Raw genomic sequence first — 21,790 nt, 5'->3', positions numbered from 1 at the left:
TGATTTATAGGAATATAGAAAGAAATGCGTAGGTATGCATGCAGCGTTAAACCATTTTACGTAAAAAGCAAGGTTAAATAATAGTTTATTTATTTTTTGCTTTTATTCTAAATACAGTCTGAGAATAATGCAATAAATTTGGAGCTTTAGCAGTACGTTAAAGCTTAAGTGACTAAATAATGTTGGTCACCTTAAGAATCTCGAGCCTAAAGCCACCAAGCGTCTGACGATGGTGCTCTCGTGCGATCGATGCGGATTGTGCGTGAATTTCCTTGCTGATTCTCGTGATGGTATTTTTAGGCTGACGACCGATCACGAACGGTCGAGAGCAACAAGTCGTCGCCCAAATTAAATCAAGAATCGGTGCAAATTCCCACTCGGTCAGTCACGAGCGGACTTGTGTGAAAAGCGGAACTGGCTCTGCACAGCAACACATCGATCGTGTGTCCATTTTGTCCGCCGGAAAATTCTGCTGCTCTCTTTTTATATCCAAGTCTCGCGCTTTTCTCTCTCTCTCTCACACACACTCTCTTTTCCTTTCTACCTCACACGTATTTCCGTCCACTCAGTGCCTGAGCTCCGGGAAAAAGCGAGGTGAAGTGTGATCGCGAGTGGATCACCCGTGTTAGGACACACTGTGAAAAAAGGGGGAAAGTCGGCCGATAATGATCTTTGCGCGCTCGAGATGGTCATCAATTTCGCTGGTGTGTTTCCTATTGGCAGTCGCTGCATTTCCGGGTTGTGCGTCCGGTGCCAAGAGCAAAAGTGCTGATGCCGCCAAGGCGCCGCAGCCCGCGCATCCGGCGGATCCTGTGATCGAGGAAGTCACAGCCAAGCAGTTGGAGCGGATTCTGCAGGAGAAGGATTATGTGGCCGTATATTGGTGTAAGTGTGCTGTGATATGTGATCACTTGTGCCTTGGCTCAAGCTCAACGGAAGCCATTTTGGATTGTGTGCGGATTTTTGCCCGAAAAGTGTCACGCACGCGAGAGCCTGAGCGAAGCGCTTTATCTTGCAAGGAGTACACTCGATTACATAAGTGAGCAGTCTCGATGTTGATCTCAGGGGGATGAAGTGGCTCTATTCGGGGTCGTTTCTCACTCATCACCCTGTGAGTTGAATGTCGTTGTGTGCTGAAGACGATCGTGTGGCGATCGCGTTCGAAAATAGATCAACTATCCCATAAATCCATATGAATTCCTCATTTGTCGTCTGGCGCAAACATTAAAAATCCCCCAAAATCGATCATTGTGCAACTGGTGCAATTTCCACGCTTCATTTATCTCCTCTGATCTGGCAGATGTGATTTTCCGCCAAAACTTCAAGCTCTCTCATTCAATTAACGCACCTTAAATAGCACCAAGAATGAGTTCAAATTGATTGTGTGTGCGCCGTATTTCTCCATTTGATGAGGATCGCTGATCTCCTTTCCGCTGCAAATGGCGAAGAAAGTGTGTAATCCTGATGAGTGTGGCGTATTTTTAGAACACACTTTTCACATTCGCGAGGGAAAGCGGTGTCTTCTGCTACCACATTTCACTCTCAACCATACCTCAATGCGATCTCTCTTGACAAGATCGCATCAATGAGGCTTGATATTAAGAATGTCCAGCGCACTCACGAGGATTCGCTTTGGGCGCTAATGGCCTCTGTCTCTGCTCACACACGCGGCTATAATTAGTTTAACGTCCCTCTCCCTCCCACATTCTTAGTGATCTTCAACCGCTGACTGTGGGCTTCAATTGTACATAATGTACGGCCAAGGGGGAGGTAATGCGACTGAAATGTGTACACCATCTTCTTGTCAATTCCACAATTTCCTTGAGGAGTCACAGACGCTTACAGAACTTTGGCAGTGCGTCAAAAAAACGTCTTTTTCTGTTCTTTCCAATTCCTGTAAATCGTGCAAAGTAAACGCTCAGCATAAGTTTTCGGTTAAATTTTGGTAATTGTTCGAAAACCTCTTAAAATCAAGTGGACGTAGCCTAAGAAAAAAGATAAATTCCAGTTAAAACGCAAGCATTATTGATTTTGGTCGCTACTTAGTGGCTAAATCTGGGTTTACGACCACATAATCAAGAGAAGCATTAAGATAAATCTCTCTGCACTGAGCTAAGCAGTTCAACACAATATCTCCCCCTTGTGTACACGACCAGTTGGAGAAATAGTTCATAGATAAAGTTCTGACTAAAAATACACATTCGCTGAGTGTTTGCAGATGGCTGACCACTGTCAGGATATTGTGAGACTCAAATAACACACCTTCACCGGAGAAAAATGCTCACCCTTCGCGGTGTCCCAGATGTTAGTGCAATCGTGTGCACCAGACGAGTTCAAACAACGGTGTTGTAGTTATTCGAATACCGAGACTTTAGTTGAAATATTTTGGCAAGCAAACGCACATTCGATCAACAATACTGAGCCACTGCACATGAGCACAGACTTAAAGTGCATCTCGTAGATCATTTCAGAATAATTGTGCTATTACACGCAAATTAGGAGGTGTGCCAGCATCACATGGAATTTCTATTCGAATCCACGCGTTGTGATTTATTGGTAAACTTTTGCCGCGGAGAAAGCTCTGCCATGTCCTTGTGATTGAGACAATTTCATTGAATATATGTGAAATCATGTTTTTACCTCTTCAATCTCTCACTTAGGTGCGACTTAATGAGACATGTGGAAGAGTGTTGAAAATGTTGACATACTTTCTGCCTCCATGCGAATCGATAATTCTCTATTTTTGTCCTTCCGTCAAAATATCATCGTCCTTCCACTCTTCGAGACTCCCTCGCGCCCAAACTCTTTCGCCATCACACACCATAAGTTTAACCTCCAAAGAGGCGATGGCAATGAAAGTTGGTCCAAAATAGAAAATAGACTAATAATTCGCGGCATTAGTCATCACTTTTCCCACCTAAGCTCTGCTTTACAGCATTCCTGCTTTAAAATTCATTTATTTTTCTTCGCACAATCAAAGCCTTTGCGATAGTTTCCTCAAAATCAAGCGTAGAATTGACTTGCCCTCTCGGCTCAGATTCAACACATCTCTTTGACCAACAATTATGTATTTTTAATGCTTGTGGCGCTATATTTAGCTTTGCCCCTAAATTCTCTGGTAAAGTGTTGAACTTCTCAAACTTTCAATGCTGCAAATCATGTGAATATTGACGGGAAAGAGTTTTGCATTTAACCCTATTATGCAATACTCTGTCAGTCAATATTGCCGCAAAGGAGCAGTGATTCTAATTAACGCTCGATGACTGTATTGCAGAGTGATTGCCTTTACTAGAAAGCGCAGAAACTTTCCTGCAAAACCTTGAACCACTGATGCAATTGTGTCCCTGACGCGAGAGAACTTTCTCGCGTCTCGAGATTGAAATGATTAATGCATTTCAATTTCAAGATCACTCGAGAATGTGTCTGTGATGTCACTGTGACTCCCCTAAATAAATTTGAAAGTTAATTTGCATTAATTTGCAGATGGGTTTAGGCCAGAAATTATTAATCTAACAGCAGTGAGACTCGCCGAGCAATTGAGTAAATTGAGCATTTCTCAGCGTGTTGTGTGCGACAATTTCTGTCGCGCACGCTATTTTGAGCGTTTGAAGAAAATTGTGTGGGAATATCAGAGATTATCTTGTGTTTTCCAACACAAAAGAATTCAATCGAAAAAGAATTTAGCCTAAGTCACCGGAAAATTCACCCGAAAACACTCTTGAAGCGCTTACAAGGTTTTTGGGTCTAATTTTTGGGTTGCAGCTCAATAACAGACGTCATATCCGGTGGAAAAACGACGTTTTAAAACCCACTTTGCTCTGTTTTATGTATTAAAACACCAACACACCAGTGGAGGCGCCTGGTGTATGTAAATCCGCAACGTGTTTCTGAGCTTACGACACTTCTGCATTCCTTTAAAATAATTTTTTTATGTAATTTAATTTGTTCCCACTTTGCCAGGTTGAAACATTCTTTCTGTTAAAATTGATTTTCTAGAAAAACACCTGGCGTCTCCATCACGCCAAGGGGAGGCGTCTGGTATTTAATGGTTTCTATGCATTTCAATGTAATTCGGCTAGGAAATCACTTGAATTTGCAACCAAAAGTTTGTATGAAAGCCAGAATGAGTCATTTTCTTTTTTACAGATGCACGAAGTTGTGTGACTTGCGACAAAGTTTTAGCCGAACTCGAACAAATCGACGATGACACCGATTCTTTCGGTGTGGATTTTGTTAAAATAAACGACAAACGACTGGCCAAGCAGTATGGCATTAAAAATTTCCCAGCTCTCACTTACTTCCGGTGGGTTTTTATTCTTTTCATCAAAGAAATTCGCTTGAGAATGTCTATAAATTTAATGACTTTCTCTCCAATTCTTCAGTGATAAACTGCCGATCATTTTCGATGGAGACATCATGGACAGTGAAGCTGTTCTGGATTTCCTCACATCATTGGAAGCCATGGATCTCCCGGATCGAATTGAGGAGGTGAATGCGAAGATTCTCGAGAAGATCGTTGAGGACACTGACTACATTGCTGTGCTCTTCTGTGAGTATCCACTTGTCACATTAATTCAACCAAATTGAATCTAAATATAATCTTTTTTGATTATTTTTGTGTCTCTGAAGAAGAGGAACTGTAATTTCCTCTAAGAGAGAAGAAGAATTCTTATTCTTTCAATGACAATAAGATGTTTTTAGCAATTTATTTTATAAAGTTGAGATGAAAATTCTCAGATACTTCACAAAATGAGTTTTCGCGCAATGTTGGAAAGAACAAGAAGAAATATGAATTTGCTACATTTATACGTTTATCATTCCCATATAAAATATTAAACTAGATTGATTAGATTGTGAATAACAGCATATTTATGCCACTTTGTCTGTCTGATATTTAGAGGACTCTTCTCTAATTGTTTTTATTTCTCATAAACTTTCTCTTTTTCTATGATATTTTATTCTCTTTTGTTTGTTTAAATCATCAAACTTAATCTGTGTGTGTCTCTCGTTATCTTGTATGGTTACACCAAAAAAATATGGATCGTCAATTAAAATATTTGTTGCATAATCTCCATGTACTGTTGCTAATGTATGACAAAACAAGGTCCAGAGCACAGTACATGTCCATCAGGACATGGAGGAATGTCGAGTAAGTGTCAATGTTCACTTCCCATCTCTTTCCTCCTAATTTTAACTCCTAATCACGACTCTCTCCCTCTCTATCTCTCTGTGTTTCCGTCATCGTCTTGTCGTGAGCATTGCGAATTTGATCAAATGCACAAGCACACAATTTCTCCACCATCACAGCAGATGAAAGTTGCTCAAAATTCTTTACAAGACATTAGACTATCACAACTTTCATGTGTTTCACTTGCACAACATTTTTGCCTTTTCCTCTCCAAACAAAAAGTGTCTCTATAGATGAATATTTAAGTGAAATGCAGCATTAGAATTTCGTAGGACAAAGTCATTGTACAGAAACTAATTTTAATTCATATAATGTATGAATAAAATGTTGCAAAATGTACTGGCAAAAATCCAATAGTGATTAATTGTTCCGTCTGAGTTTTCTCAATTAGAGATAGACGCACACACGAAAACCTGTATAAATAGACTAGATTCTTTCAAATCCGTTCAAGAACAGCAACCAATTAAATGTGAACCTGATGGAGTGACTGAAATTTCACTCAGTTTGAAGTTAATTGACACGATTGGATTTCATATGGATAAATATTTGCAAGATGGTTTACCGTGCAGTAAAATTTCATTAACATTTCTCTGCCCATCGCTCTCTCTCGCTCTCTCTCTCTCTCTCTGCGGGAGAAAATCCACCGCAACAGACTGTGTCGGTTTGCTCGTGTCTCTGTTTGCATGGCTTGACTTCTCATATCTGCCTATTTTTGTATCTGACCTCCCACCGCCATGTGGGTGGCATTTTCACCTCCTCTGCCGCTCTGTTTGTCTCTCCTGACCACGTAATTCACGCGCCAAGCCACCTTCGCTCTCGCGAGGCACTATAATATCCTACAATCTCTGTTTCCGGCGCGCACCCACAGATAAGACCGAGTGCAGGAAGTGCGCCAAAGCTCTGCAGGAGTTGGAGAACATCGATGACGAGGCGGACCAACTTGGGATCGGCTTTGTCAAGATTCACGACGAAGACTTGGCGGATGAGTACAATTTGGGGGCGCTGCCGAAACTCGTCTACTATCGCCACCAAATTCCCATCATCTATGAGAGTGAGTCGAGAGCTTTTCGTCTTAAGTACACTTTGTGAAGCTCTTTCCCGCCCATTCAGATGAATTGTCTCGAGAGGAGGATGTTCTCGAGTGGCTGATTGAGAACAAGTCCACAGGAGACGACGAGGACATCATTGAGGACGTCACTGCCAAGACACTCAACACTCTTATAGGCAATGTGGACAATTTAGTAGTGCTGTTCTGTAAGTTATGTCCCTTGGCAGAGTTCCACAAGAAGTAAAAGCTTGACATCTCCTTAAAGATGACCATGGAGAGGAGCAATCGATGACGGTTCTGGAGGAGCTGGAAAAGATCGATGATGACTGCGACAGGCATGGAATTCAGTTCGTCAAGATTGATGACAAGAAAGCCGCCAGAGCCTTTGGACTCGATGAGGTGAGTGACAATGAGCGAATATCTCATGGAGACTCTTACTAAAATAAATTTAATGATTTAGGACGATTTCGAAGTAAGTGGGAATGAGGTTGAGTTTTACGAGAGTCACCCTCCCCTTGAAATAATCGTCTCTTTCTCTCTTAATGCTTCTTCTCACGGGACTATATTTGCCAGTTTATTTATTCTTGCAAACCATATTTTGGGACTGATATTTTCATTGCGCTCTCCATTTAATTTAATACTTCACAGAGTTTCCCCGAAATTGCATGAACATGGCAATTGAGTTTTGAATGATATTCCGTATAAATTATATTTATGGAACTGTTTTTCATAGGTGCCAGCGATTGTCTACTTCGAGAAACAGATACCAAATAGTAAGAAAACCATCTAGAGTATTTCTTTAGGGAGATTTTAAGCGAAAAATCTACTTTTTAGTTTATGACGGCGATTTGGAGGATGAAGATGATATCCTGAAGTGGCTTTTGTCTCGGTTGGAAGAGGATGAAATTGAAGATGTCACAGATGAAATGTTAGATTCTCTCATCAAGGAAGGCAAACAACTGGCAGTTCTCTTCTGTAAATATTTTTACTGTGAATCTTCTTTAAAAAGTGTCTTTAAATGCCTTTTCTATTATATTCAGACGACAATAACGATAGGAAATCGCAGAAAGTGCTGGAAGAACTCGAGAACATCGACGATGAGTGCGATTCGATGGGAATTCTTTTTGTCAAGATTGATAATATCGAGGAAGCGAAGGAATACGGAATTGAAAGAGTGCCAAAGTTGCTGTACTTCGAAAAAGGCATCCCGACTATCTACGAAGGCGCTCTGGATGATGAGGAAGGTCTCCTGAAGTGGCTGGAGTCGCAAACAAGTGCTGATGAGATTGAGGACATCACTGATGAAATGCTGGATCTGATCATCGAGAAAATGGATCACGTTGCTGTGCTGTTCTGTAAGTTTATTGATTTCTGCAGCATTTTTAACAATAACAATGAATTCTCTATCACCTCAGACGACAAGGATCAGAAGAAATCCGCCAAGATCTTGGAAGAACTGGAGAACATTGACGATGACTGCGATCAAAATGACATCGCTTTCGTGAAGATCGACGATGACAACGAGGCCAAGGAATGGGGCATTGACGAACTCCCAACGATGGTGCTTTACGAGAAGGGCGTTCCTCATGTTTATGAGGGTGATCTGCAGAAGGCTGATGAACTCCTTGGATGGCTCATCCATCAGAAGAGACATTCCGAAATCCCAGAAATCACTGACGAAATGAAGGACAAGTTGATCGAAACTTCTGATCACTTAGCAGTCATTTTCTGTAAGTTATTGACCTAGGAAATCTTGGGACGTTTTCAAGCATATAATAATGATTTTATTAGATGACAAGGACGATAAACAAGACATTCGAGTCCTGAATGAATTAGAAAATATCGATGATGAGCTGGAAAAGGAGGGCATCGTGATTGTGAGGATCGATAATGCTGAAGAAGCTAAGGAATATGGCCTGGATCATTTGCCTGCGCTGGTCTACTTCGAAGAGAAGATTCCAAGCGGTAACAAAATGAATATTACCATGTCTATAATATACTCACATATATGATATTTCCTGCAGTTTACCCTGGAGACTTGATGAATGAAGACGAAGTGCTTGAGTGGCTCTTGCTCCAGAAGGAAACTGCATCAATTGAAGAAGTTACTGACGAAATCCTTCAGGAACTGATTGACGAACACGAGTACGTTGTCGTGTACTTCACCGGACCTTGCGAGTCGGGAGAGCGTTGTGACAACTTCCTGGAGGATCTGGAAAACATTGACGATGAACTCGATGAAGCCGGAATCATCTTCGTTCGCACTGAAGATGTTTCCCTGGCGAAGAAGTACAGCATTCGCAATCTGCCACAAGTTGTCCTCTTCCGCAACAAAGAGCCGGTTCTCTACAAAGGCGGTGAAGATGAGGATGAAGTTCTCACTTGGCTGACGGACGAAAATACCCTCGAGATTCCTGGAAAAATTGAGGAAGTGAATGTGAAGATGCTGGAAAAAATTCTGGGAGAAAATGACCACATCGTAGTGTTCTTCTGTAAGTGATGAGCGTTGAGAGTTTGAATAATTGCACAAATCTTACTTTTGGTTAATTATTTTACAGATGAAGAAGGTGACAAGAAGTCTCAGAAAATCATCAACGAACTGGAGAATATTGATGATGAGTGTGAAGAGAAGGATATTGACTTTGTTAAGACGTCCGATGATGATATTCAGGAGGAATATGATCTGCCCAATCTTCCTTGCCTTGTCTTCTACCGCAACAAGTTCCGCACAATTTACAGCGGAAATCTGATGAAGGAGGAGGAAATCCTCGAGTGGGTGCTTGAACTCTACGAATCGCCACCAGATGAGATTGAAACTGTTGATAGAAAGACTCTTCAAGTTCTTATCAATGAAGTTGAGCACTTGGCTGTATTCTTCTGTAAGATCCTTTCTAAATACACTCTTTCAATGCTTGACAATGATTTCCTCCTCTTTGCATTTTCAGATGACGACAAGTGCACCGCGTGTCCTGGAATCCTGGAGGAGTTGGAAACCATTGATGACGACACTGACAAGCATGGAATTCAATTTGTGAAATCTAGCGACGCAAAGTTGGCACACGAAATCGGAATATTCTCCTTCCCAGCCCTTGTTTACTACGAAACTGGCGTTCCAATCATGTATGATGGTAAGAAGACTTTATTTTACTGCACAGAATTTTGATTGTAGAATTAATGCGCCATATTTTTTTTTATTTATTAGGTAATCTCAAAAATGAAAATCGCGTCCTGCAGTGGCTAATCGATCAAAAGAGTAAGAACATTCCAAATTTGCGTTTATATTAATTCCTTTTCAAACATAACATTTAACCATAAACGAAAACTCCCATGAATGACCATGAAGCTGATGATCTCGTGGAGATTGTCTGAAAGTATGCAAAATTTGTTACACAATTGGCTTGAATTTATCCATTAATAACTGATCTATTGGAAAATGCATGAAATTTCCCTTCAGAAAATCCGTTTATTGCAAGAGAAAAAAATAGAAGAAAATGTCTAAAAAGTTTAAAAATAGGCGATGACGATGATGATGAGGATGATGACGAAGATAACAATGATGATGAGGATGATGATAACAACGATGATGATGAGGATGATGAAGATAATAATGATGACGAAGACGACGAAGATAATGATGATGAAGACAACGATGATGAAGATGATGAAAATAACGACGATGAGGATGATGATGAGGATAACAATAATGATGAAGATGATGATGAGGATGATGAAGATAACAATGATGATGAGGACAACGATGATGAAGATGAAGACGATAACAATAATGATGAGGATGATGATGATGAAGATAACAATGACGACGATGATGACGAAGATAACAACGACGACGATGAAGATGATGATGATGATAATGATGACGAAAGTATGGAATTGTTTCCCCGAAAATTCCAACACCGTTTTCGATAAACATTTTACTTCCACATTATTTCCCCATTATTGCTAAAAGACTTTGAATATGACAATTTATAAAAAGATTTAAGAACATCTGATTGACTGTTACTCCAAACATGGTTCTCAAAGAGTGCGCTAAAGAATTTACCACTAACTATTTGATAGATGTTACTTTTTTTCTTTAAGCTGACACAATGTTTTGATTTGGTTGTCTACATGTCAAAATGATAAGGCATTACGAAAAAGAAATCTCTGTAGATGTTATTGTTAGTTGATGGCTAAAGAGAGGATAAAATTACTTGTTCGAAGCACTTTGGCAACGTCATTTGTCAGCATTTCAAAAACATTTTGTCAGTTGATATTAACTTGTGTATTTTTGACTATTTGCTCTTTGGTAAATGAGTCCCTGAAAGATGTCCCATGGTGAATATTTCTGTAGATATTGCTGTTTGCTGGCCAAATGGCGCGCAAATGACACAATAATTTCTTCTTATACTCTATAAAGGCACTAACAGAGTTTGTCGGCTAATATGCTGTACGATCACGAAAGTGTGATCTGAAGAACTTGAAGATAGAGGTGAAAGAAGAAAGCACCCATGCAGGAATAACAATTGAAAGTTACTCTATCCCAACTAGAATTGTATAAGTTTTATTTCTTTTTCACAAAGTTTTGGTTACTCTCTGTATTTCTCTCATTTGTTTTTGCAAGATGAAGAGTTTAGAGACATCCTATATCCTGGACGAAACTGACAAAATGTTTTTGTTATCTATTGTTGAACAGATGACGGATGCTTCTTCGTGGGACTCGGTCACAGCGGAAATGCGAAAAAGGGTTCAAACTACGTTCCCCACGAATACCGACCCTTCCAGTGTTGTCCCACCAAGTTGGAACGCTCCACGAAGGTGCCCAAAATGACGGCGGCCAAAATTGGACACAGTCAGGATAAAAAAAACTCCGGTGGTAGTTTCCAGTTCGGCTCGCCAGATGACAAGGTCGATAAGAAGGGCGGTGCCAAAGCGAAGAAGCCCCAAACCCCACCTACCCCACCCAAGCCCGCCCCCAGTCCCGGCCTGACGAAGAAGACCGCGAAAAAAGACAGCAACGACGACAAGAAGGTGCGCGACCCCAAGTCCAATGCCAAGCAGGCGCTCGCCACCAAAGGCAAGGACAAGAACGTCAAGGGCCAAAAGGGCCTCTTTGGCATCGGACTTAACTGGTGGTGAAGACTTAGGCTTTTTGGATTTAACGAATTGGAGAGGAATGTTGCCGCGCCACCCATTTTAGATCACCTTCTTGAGCTCTAGGAAAGAAAAACTCCCTGCCCATTTTATATATCTCAGAGATGCGTAAAAAGCCGATATAACTTGAAACCTCGTTAGTTCTAAGACTCTAAAAGTCCGGAAGCAGGTTACAGACTCAAGGAAATAACAGTGATGCATTTTGCTCTAAATTTGAAGTATAGTTTTTTGCAGAGAAAAGCACTGTAAATGCAGAAGTAGAGACAAGATTCTAACCTCCGATTTTGTAGGCAAAGAAGCTATTGTGATAGCCAAATTTGTTGAAATCGATTCTCAGCTGGAGAATCACTCAAGACTCTTGTAAATATTGTTGAAGACAGTTTGTTGGAGGATTTGTTGTTAAAGTTGCGAGGAATTGTTGAAGCCTAATGTGAAATTGTTGACACTCTGTTTATTGAATTTTATTTTTTAAATTGTGGTTGTGTTTTAAATCAATAATATTTAAGCTTAAATTATTTTTTTCGCTACGCCTAAAACCAAGTCGCAGTAATTTGTCCATCTCTAGTCATCTTGCACATGATTTTTATTATATTCTTCGACAAGAATTGTAATGGGATTTTCCGCGTAAACATCTAAAAAGCCCCGAAAAGTCGCGAAATTTTTTATTACAATTTTTGGAGAGCGAGAATTATCATTTTCGTGTAGATTTTCGTTCATCATATTTATCATCTCTTCATTGAATTTCTCTATTTTCTCTGTGATTCTTGTAAAAGTCTCGTGAACATAATTCTAAACTTCTACTACTTCATTATACATTTTACAACAAGCGAAGCTCTATCAACTAATTGTACAAAAGCAGTAACCTCATAATTGATATTCTGTACTTGAAATTTCTCTATCTACGTAAATAGTTAAGGAAAAGTCAAACTACCTAAATTCGTATACAATTGAAGAAAAGCATACTTTTAGACGAGTATTGTAGACAAACAAAGATATCTTCTCAGAGTTAAATTGCTAGAATGCAAAATCAGGCATATTACATGAAATATGTACTAACACAAACAGTCAGGATCGTAAAAGCAAAATTAAGAAGGAGAACAGACAATTTGAAATAAGAACTGTTAGACTATATTTTTTCTAATTGATATATTAAAAGAAAACAATAAATTGTTAATATTGTTAACTTTGAAACTTCTTACTTTTATTCTATCACTTCTACTTATTAATCCACTAATAAGGTTCCCTAATTTGGTTCATTTGATACGCAAAACACACGAAAAACGAAAGAAAAGTCCACTGCAGGATGAGGTATGATCAATGTCATTATGTTCTATCGCTGTCCAAGAGTGGATTTCACACAAACTCTTCCTTGGCTTTCTCTTAGGCGACATGGAAGATGAAAGGGAAGTTCTCGATTGGATGGTGAAGCAGAAAACTGACTCCAGCATCCCGGAAATCGATCGTGAGACTCTCTTTGAGTACATCAGCAGCAAGGACTTCCTGGCGGTGATGTTCTGTGAGTTTCTTCATCACATTCCTAAACTGTAATATGATAATCTTTTGGTTTGCCTTTGAAGTCCTCGAAGACAACAACGAAGCCTTCAAGATTCTGCGACATCTCGAGTTGATCGACGACGAAGCGGCTGAATATGGAATAACAATCGTGAAATGCGACGATAAACTCATGGCGAAGAAGTTCGGATACAGAAATCCTCCGGGATTGACGTACTTCCGCAAGGGAAAACCCATCAATTACGACGGTGATCTTGATGACGAGGAAGAATTGCTGGATTGGCTGACAAATCCTGAAAATATGGAGATGACTGATCATATTGAGCAGGTTAATCGCAAAATGTTCCAGAAAATTCGCCAAAATTCGGAATACTTGGCTGTCTTCTTCTGTGAGTATTTCATTCACGCTTGCACATTTGCACAAATCAAGCACAAATTCAAGCACAAGATTAAGCACAAACTCAAGCTTTTGCGCAAATTCTCGAGCCAGAGTAAGCAATGTTTGAAAACGTGAAGTCTCTGAAAGATTTTCATCTTGAAGCTGCTAAAGAAAAGAAAGCTAAATTTGCCAGGTTGTCTGCACTGTTAGTATTGATAATAATGTTAAATTCTCCGTATTATGTGATCTTACCAGACAGTGACGATTGCAAGCAGTGCCCGAGGGTGCTCACAGAGATCGAGCACATCGATGATGAAGCAGATCGCGCTGGAATAGACTTCGTGAAGATCGACGATCGCAAGATGGCGAAGGAAATCGGCGTGTTCGCTCTGCCTGCGATTGTCTTCTACAAGTCAGGCTCTAAGGAGCCAGTGATCTACGCCGGGGACATTTACGAGGAGCAGGACATCCTCAACTGGCTGCTGACGCAGAAGGACCCTGGCGGAGATGTGATCGAGGACCTCGAGGGCGCCAAGCTAATGTCGATGATCGAGGAGTCTGGCTCCTTGGCGATCTTCTTCTGTGAGTATCTTAGCAGTGGAGTGCTGTAGGCAAAATTCATGCCGCACTAATAAATATGAGAGCGTAAATAACCGGAAGCGCTTCTAAACGTTGGAACTAAAGCTAATTACATTAAACCACTTGCCAGGGAATAAGACACAGTGCGACATTTGCAACTCAAAAGCAATGCGAAAAGCTAGAATGAAAAAGGAGCGCGAGCAAAATGCCACAACGCAGACGCCGGCGGGATGTCCAGGTCCTGAGGCTGGACCGTCTCCACTGGAGCATCACGAAGAGGGTATTTGAGTCATTTGTGGGATTTGTGGGTGTTCCCGGTGCGCATCCTTTGACGACTCATCACTTCTCGCTGTAGATTTAGTGACTGGACCTCTAGTCGTAGTTTTTGTCGTAGAAAGTGTGCTCTTCCGCTTTGTTGTGTCTTTGACTTCGTATATCTCATGCCGTTCCCTCCCAGCAAGATTATGGCGGATTAACGGCTTTCTGCTTCTCTTGTAGACGCTGGAGCTGATGAGTGTGAAAATTGCGCGGGAATCCTTGAAGAGCTGGAGAACATCGATGACGATTGCGATCGTCATGGTATAGTTTTCGTAAAGACGAAGGACTTCAGCGTTGCGGAAGAGTACGGCGTTGTGGAGTATCCCGCTTTGGTGTACTTCGAAGATGGAATTCCAAATGTCTTCGAAGGTAGGTCCAGTAAAATAAAGGATCTGTGCAGAGTTTTTTGATTTATATATTTACTTTAAGGTCAACTGCAAGAGGAGGAAGAAGTTCTTCAGTGGCTGATAACGCAGAGAACCGAAGACAGGATAGAACTCATAACGAGAGCAATGTTGGAGACAATGGTGGAAGATACAACTTACTTGGCAGTGTACTTCTGTGAGTCTGAGGGCCATTTCTCAATCTTACTGTTTAATTTTTATTGAATTTTTACTGGCTTCTCACAATTCCCCAAAACTACACCCTCACGTAAAAGATAGACTTTTAGAGTACGTGATTTTGATCCCTTGATTTTTATCCCATGTGACTGAAAACTGTTTGATGTTGAGAGAGGGTCCGGAGCGAATGTTAATTGTGACTTCCCCCTTCGCATGTGCCCCTCCTCCCGACTCTCCAAAGTGCCTCCAAACAGCAAAAAAGCACCAGCCTACTGCAGAACACTCTGCTCACCACTTGCCACCAAAGCCTCCACACAAAACGTCACGAGGGCGCAAGCTAACACGCGCACGCTGGTCACCAAGTACAAGCTGCGAAAGCGTCTCGAAGTGGCCCTCCAAGGTACAACACGAACGCTACACTAATCCGGGGCGGAGATCGCGCTTTCGGTGTTCCGTAATGCCTTTCGAGATGCTGCTTAGCTTTTCAAGCTTCAGAAGTTATGTCCAGTCGGTCCTGTTTGCGATTTTGGAGGGATAGATTTACAGCGTTCGGAAAAACAAACCTTAAATGCATATGTATATAGATATGCTCTGGATTTCCACGTTGAATTAGAACAGAACGTTGATAAGAGATTGAATCGAGGCTATAAGAATAAATAAGAGGAACATTAAAGACTTACTTCCTTCGACTCTAACTACGAGAGTCTAGCACCAGTAGTGACATCTGGTGTCAAGTTTATCCGTTACAATAGTGGGTTTCGATCGTCGCGTTGGATTCTGGTAATGCAATTAAAAGGAAATTAGATTTGCAGTTCAACGTGAAAATTCGCTGCACAGCAAGACTTCCAGAACTTCTACTGTTAATATTTTATTTCCGAGCACTGTATCAAACATAAAATATAGACAAAAATACATAAATTAAATTGAATCATTAAATACAAGAGATCTCGGCCAGATCTTGACGCTAGGTTGTCCCAGAATCCGGGTTCCTTCCTTCTAACCAGAGTGACAAAATCCCAGCTTACCTGACTTCAGGAAGGCGTTGCAGTTTCCTGAAGTTCAAGCATACTTTCAGCATTGAACCACACAATTGGACTTTAGTGGTTTCTCCTCTGCACTAAACAATCTTCAGAGTGCGTGTGTGCGTGTGGATTCCTAATACAATCTATACTGGCATCAATATTAGAGCTGTAAGTCAAGATCTAAGAATATGTGTTCTTTCGTGAATAGATAAGATAAATTGCAACATCTGCGATCAAATCCTGGAAGGATTGGAACTCATAGACGATGAGTGCGATGTCTTCGGTATTCACATGGTGAAGATTCAGGATCCTCAGTTGGCGAAACGCTACTCAATCAAAACCTTCCCAGCTTTGGTGTACTTTAGGTATATTCAATGTTAAAATTCTCTTGAGATTTGTTGCTAACATTCTATATTGCAGGAACGGAAATCCGCTGATCTATGAAGGAGATCTGCAGAATGAAGAGTCAGTTCTCGAGTGGCTCATTGATGACGACAACAGAGAACTGGAAGATGAAATTGAGGAAGTGAATGATCGCATGCTGGAGCGTCTCATGGAAGAATCTTCACTTCTTGTAGTATTCTTCTGTAAGATAGTTTTGTCGTCAGTCTTGGAAGTGCCTTTATTGCTGGTTTCGTTGCAGATGATGAAGATTGCGACGAGTGCGAGGAGATTCTCGAGGAGTTAGAGTTGATTGATGGCGAAGCCGATCTATTTGGAATAGATTTTGTTAAGATCGCCAGTACTGAAGCCGTGGAGAAATATGAAGTTGTGAATATTCCATCACTCATCTACTTTAGGTAAATTAGTCTTAAGAGTTTGGTTAAGCAGGAGAAAATGTCTGACACTTCAAGAACATCTAAATCATTAATTCATTAATGTTTATTTTTCAGGAAACGCGTGCCTATTCTGTACGATGGCGATCTGACTCAGCACGAGAGAATCATAACGTGGTTGACTTCACAAGATGTCTTCGAGATCAAGAATGAGATTGAGGAGGTGAACAGAAAGATGCTGGACAAGTTATTAGACGAGAATGACTTCCTCACAGTGTACTTTTGTAAGAACCCGCAGAAATTTCCGGGAAACAATTACTAAATCGCGTTCTTTGCAGACGAACGCGATGATGATGAAAGCGACGTCGTCTTGGAGAAACTGGAGACCATCGACAGCGAAACGGACAATCTGGACATCACCTTCGTGAAGATGGCCGATCCCAGGTACGCGCGAAAGTGGGGCGTGACGAAGCTGCCGGCGCTCGTATACTTCCGGAAGCGCTTCCCCAGCATCTACAGAGGCAACCTGAAGGTGGAGAGCGAAGTGCTGGAGTGGCTGCGGAAGAACCGCTTCCGACAGCCCGAGCTCAACATCTTCATGTACGCCCTGCTGGCCATCTCCGTGGCCTTCGTCATCTACACCGCCTTCCTGCTGCAGTGCTTCAAGCCGGCGCCGCCGCCGCCCGTCGCCCATCCTAAGCAGGCGTGATAATCCTGCACTGCCCCTATTTTCTATCTGTTCTGCCCGATTTCTTCTCCTTTCGCCATTCGATAAGCTCATCGTCCATTTCGGCTCATCTTCATATTGTATTAATCTCTCTTAATATGAGAGTGTTCTCGAAAATTGGTAAACTAGAAAATGTTAAATCGTAAATTTTGGGTGAAAAGGTTCATATTTGAGGTGAATTTTCTGTACATAATTCGATTATTGAATAAATATACTATTAGGAATATCATGGGTGGAGAATTCTTTGGTCCTCACATGCACGCGTCGGTTGGAAGTATGCGATTCAAATGGTTTTTCGTGCACATTTTTCTTGCAGCTTGGTGCTTGCCGTCCCAGTCGCGCGATGCCCGTGGCGCTGCTGGTGATGCTGTCAGAAGGTGAGAAAAAAGATGGCGAAAGTTTGTGATTTTCCGACTCGAGTGCAAAGCCCGAGGAGTTCTTCAACATAAATAATGGTGAAGTGAAAACTGTGCAGAGTGCTTGGTAGGTAAATGTGCGTGAACTCACGAAGTGTCTGGTGGCAATTGGAGAGAGTGAGAGAGATAAGGAGGCGATAGTGAGTGGCCGTGAGTGAAAAAGTGGGGAGAGAAGTGAAATACAAACACTGAAGACTCCACCAAAATCATGCTTTCATACGTTCAAATGAACGCCCGGAAGTTCTTGATATTGGCATCCAAGATATGGACCTGCATCTGCTACATGTTCAACCGTCAGGTGAGAGCAGTAAGTATCCGCTAGCGGAGTGTCGTGAGCGCGCCCCCATTGATGTGGAGTAATTCAGTTTGTTCAGTACCAGCCCGTCAAGTACGAGCCCTTCCCGCTGTCGCCGGTGTCGCGCCACCGGCTGAGCATGGTGCAGCGCAAGACGCTGGTGCTGGACCTGGACGAGACGCTGATCCACTCGCACCACGACGCCGCGCCGCGCAACACCGTGAAGCCCGGCACGCCGCACGACTTCACCGTGAAGGTCACCATCGACCGCCACCCGGTGCGCTTCTTCGTGCACAAGCGGCCGCACGTGGACTTCTTCCTGGACGTGGTGTCGCAGTGGTACGACATCGTCGTGTTCACGGCCAGCATGGAGATCTACGGCACGGCCGTGGCGGACAAGCTGGACAACGGCCGCAACATCCTCACGCGGCGCTACTACAGGCAGCACTGCACGCCGGACTTTGGCTCGTACACCAAAGATCTCTCGGCGATCTGCAACGACTTAAATAGGGTGAGTCTTCCGGACGCTCATGGCGCGCACTCCGAACAGCTGCAGCCGTGCAGAAGTCCGATAAGCAGCGAAAGAACGCGATAAGAAACGCGCGAGCCGCAGATGGGTTGTTAGGTCACTAGTTTTGAGTTGCAATTCTCCACAAATAGCGTTAAATGCATCAAAATCATGCGTAATTTGACTGCTTTCCTTGCGTGATGGGTGAAATTCAAGTCCACGAATTGAAATTTATTGAATTGTTTTAGCGCTTGAGGATCAATTTTTGGTAAAGAAATGACATTCACAGGCTTTCGTGTGTGGTTGAAAAGCATTGCAATATACTCAAATTCGCCCTCTCTGGGAAAAGCCATTAATTTTCCGGCAAAAAGCCAAAAACACATGAATGCCAATTGCTCAAGAAAAAAAAACTTAGCAAGTTCACAACTTTCCATCTTTTGCGAATGGATTTCATATCAGAGAGAAAACTTCAAGAAAATAGTTTGAAGAATCGATTAAAATTGAATGAAAATTGCAGTCATGGGAGAATCACTCATCAATGCTCGTAATCTTTATGAAAAATTACCCCGAAAGTGATTTGGAGTCACATAAAAAACCCTTCGTTGCCGCCAAAGAAAAACTAATAAAGCTCGATAGAGTCGTGATAAGAAATTCTGCAGAGCGATCGATAGTGAGGGCAAAATTCAACAAATAAATACATTTAATTGTGTTGAGTCAATCTTGAATCGATACAAATTGCCATATCGCTGCCATATCAGTGTTTTCTGCTCGTGAGATTGATAAAAAAAAACACCACCTCAGAAAACTGATAACGCGACTGCCGATATGCATAATTTGCTGGTGATTTCGTCAGCTTTTCGGCCAGCAATTCAAGTTCAAGTCGAATGTGGTTAATAAAATTCATAATGCTGGCGAAAACGAGGAACTTCATCACGTACAATTCATATTGTTTCCACTTTTCCCGTGTTATTTCTGGCTTCAACTCAGACAAAACAGTCGGAAATTCACATAAATTTCAAATAGCGATTTTCCCATTGTTTGCTAAGCACTAATATTTCCATAATTTATTTAGTGTTTGTATTTTGAGAATGTTTTCTGTGGTTTATTGAGCTTCTGGAAGAAAAATGCTGCAGAGTATTTTGACCCAATTTCCCACACAGAGAGAAATGCCGGAAGAATAGAAATTCCACTCAATTAAGGTATAAACCCTTTCAGTCCTTATTGTGTATGAAAATAAAAACGATATGAAGGCCGGAGGAATGGAAACAATTCAATTAAACAGAGAAATCTGTCGATTCCTGGACAAGCGGCGCAGGATTTCAATCTACACACGCCGCAATGTTTTCCATCCAAACACACTTTGCTCTTCTCTTTTCTCTCTGTTTACCTTTCACCAACATAATTCATATGCATAGAGTTTTCCCGCATTGTTTGTCTTACAATTCCATCGCCGTTCGACGGTTAAGTGAATTGAGACACTTTTTGGGAAGGAAATCTACTGACTGTGGATGAATTGCGGCGTGTGTGTGTGAAGGAAAAGTGAACAAGCATTTTTTGAAGGAGAAAATTCCTTCACTTTCGGCATAATTATATTGATTTTCCCTCAGAAAGGACGCAATGCTAATTTGCTTAAAATATTTTTGGCCCATTTTGCATACAACATTCACTAGCTCTTCTTGGCATCGCCTAAAGGATTTTTCGTCTATTTGCATTAACATATTAGCATAAATTTTAGAACACTGGAGTAAATACGGTGAACATGAATTTCCTAAATTATTGGAGTTTTGCATAAATTTACCTTAAATTTATTTTGCATCATGCGAATTTCTCGGATTATTTGCCGGTTTTTGCAATGACTAAATTCTTACCTTTGAATAAACCGATAAAAGATTGATTTTTCACTCATTTTCCAATCCGAATAATATGCATTTCAATTCCACAGCAATATTTCTTTGGTTCGTTGTCAAAGATAGTAAAAAAAAATCCGGCAAACAGCACAATAACGCAAAAGAAACCGTCTGTTTTGATGTTTTGACTTCTTCTAAGCTAAGCAAAGGCAAGAACGGGTGTTGTTTCAGTTGGTAGGAAGTTATTTTTGTTGAAACAGAACACCAAAACACTGCTCTTCTCCTCCTTGCAGATATTTATAATAGACAATTCACCTGGCGCTTATCGGTGCTTCCCAAACAACGCGATCCCCATCAAGTCGTGGTTCTGCGATCCGATGGACATCGCGCTGCTGTCGCTTCTGCCGCTGCTGGACGCGCTCAGGTTCACCAACGACGTCCGGTCCGTGCTCTCGCGGAATCTGCACCTGCATCGCCTGTGGTGATGAGACGGCCGCAGAATTGCCTCGTTTTGCCCATTTCGCACTTCAGAGTTGCGCTCAGAAGGTTCAGAACTCTTTTCGTACATTTTTTGTATGGTTTATTCTTCTGTTTTATTACTAAATGGTGCTGTGACGCTTCGGTGTGGAGAGGAACAAGCGGAAAATGCCACCATGTAGTTTAAGTAATTGAAGAGAGAGAGCAGGAACATTTCTCGTGAATTTTTGCAGTTTTATTTCTATAAAAAAAATCTTGAAATTGATCCAGTGCAAGATGAAGAAGTTGAATTGTTTGAGTTTTGCTGGAGCCAATTTTATGCTGAAAACACAATTTAGTTTTGATAGAAGTGAAGAAAGTATAAGAGGGATCTTAAGAGAATTTAAGTGAAGAATAAGGAATGAAACATGTAAATATACGTTTTTAAATTAAACTTTAAGAATACAATTATTAGCTGTATTAAATTATGTAGGAGAAATCTTATATAAGAGATGACAGAAAAAATGTGTGGAGAAAAAGTATTCTGCAAGGTATAAAAGAAGGGGGAGAACTTTAATTGCATCCGATCAGAAACAGAATTTAAGAAGAAATACTTGGAATTTGAGGTGAGAATTCTTATTAAATGAAATTTTGTAATATTAATTCTTGAATTGTAATGCGAAAGTATACAAATAATTCAATTTCAACCTAATTTTCTTTCTCAGCAGCAAATAAAAGTGTGAATTGTTAATAATAATAGAGATGAAAAAAGGACAAAGACAAAGAGGAATAAAAACACATGTTTAATTATAGAATCTGTGTGTCATGGAAGATTATTTACTTGCGATGAGAGAAATCTTGAGGAAGTAGTGAATAAATTTCATGGAAGCTCTGTACAAAGGAAGAATCAACACAATTTAGATTTGTAAAATCATTCTAAGGAATCATTTAAGAATGAAGGAAAAAAAAACATGTTGAACAAATAAATCAAGTGTCAACGCATCTTTT

The 21,790-nt window shown here is 41.1% G+C and overlaps 2 protein-coding genes across 14 annotated transcripts; both read left to right on the top strand.

Moving 5' to 3' along the window:
- The first annotated feature begins 419 nt into the window (after positions 1 to 419).
- On the top strand, positions 420 to 17,252 carry LOC132260781 (uncharacterized). Of its 12 annotated transcripts, XM_059759111.1 has the most exons (28): positions 420 to 885; positions 4,147 to 4,303; positions 4,383 to 4,549; positions 5,105 to 5,149; positions 6,057 to 6,239; positions 6,299 to 6,442; positions 6,502 to 6,635; positions 6,697 to 6,708; positions 6,970 to 7,009; positions 7,071 to 7,211; positions 7,277 to 7,591; positions 7,652 to 7,966; positions 8,028 to 8,201; positions 8,261 to 8,728; positions 8,795 to 9,115; positions 9,182 to 9,364; positions 12,772 to 12,903; positions 12,965 to 13,288; positions 13,534 to 13,860; positions 13,988 to 14,137; positions 14,356 to 14,544; positions 14,605 to 14,736; positions 14,977 to 15,135; positions 15,966 to 16,122; positions 16,178 to 16,344; positions 16,401 to 16,557; positions 16,651 to 16,817; positions 16,872 to 17,252. In XM_059759111.1, the coding sequence occupies exons 1-28, from the start codon at positions 666 to 668 to the stop codon at positions 17,240 to 17,242; spliced, it is 5,451 nt and encodes a 1,816-aa protein (XP_059615094.1). In that variant the 5' UTR covers positions 420 to 665; the 3' UTR covers positions 17,243 to 17,252. The 12 variants fall into 12 exon arrangements, with proteins under 12 accessions (XP_059615094.1, XP_059615096.1, XP_059615095.1 ...); XM_059759113.1 differs by lacking the exon at positions 5,105 to 5,149; XM_059759112.1 differs by lacking the exon at positions 6,697 to 6,708.
- Positions 17,253 to 17,882: 630 nt separating this feature from the next.
- On the top strand, positions 17,883 to 21,784 carry LOC132260783 (CTD nuclear envelope phosphatase 1 homolog). 2 transcript variants are annotated; one of them, XM_059759124.1, is made up of 3 exons: positions 17,883 to 17,983; positions 18,042 to 18,482; positions 20,620 to 21,784. In XM_059759124.1, the coding sequence occupies exons 1-3, from the start codon at positions 17,885 to 17,887 to the stop codon at positions 20,809 to 20,811; spliced, it is 732 nt and encodes a 243-aa protein (XP_059615107.1). In that variant the 5' UTR covers positions 17,883 to 17,884; the 3' UTR covers positions 20,812 to 21,784. The 2 variants fall into 2 exon arrangements, with proteins under 2 accessions (XP_059615107.1, XP_059615108.1); XM_059759125.1 differs by having other exon boundaries at positions 17,885 to 17,983; positions 18,051 to 18,482.
- The last annotated feature ends 6 nt before the right edge of the window (positions 21,785 to 21,790 follow it).

Source organism: Phlebotomus argentipes, unplaced genomic scaffold (assembly GCF_947086385.1).
Source record: "Phlebotomus argentipes unplaced genomic scaffold, Phlebotomus argentipes genome assembly scaffold_18, whole genome shotgun sequence".
Classification (NCBI taxonomy): Eukaryota; Metazoa; Arthropoda; class Insecta; order Diptera; family Psychodidae; genus Phlebotomus; species Phlebotomus argentipes.
The sequence above is the reverse complement of the archived record's forward strand: the minus strand, read 5'-3'. Positions and strand labels throughout refer to the sequence as shown.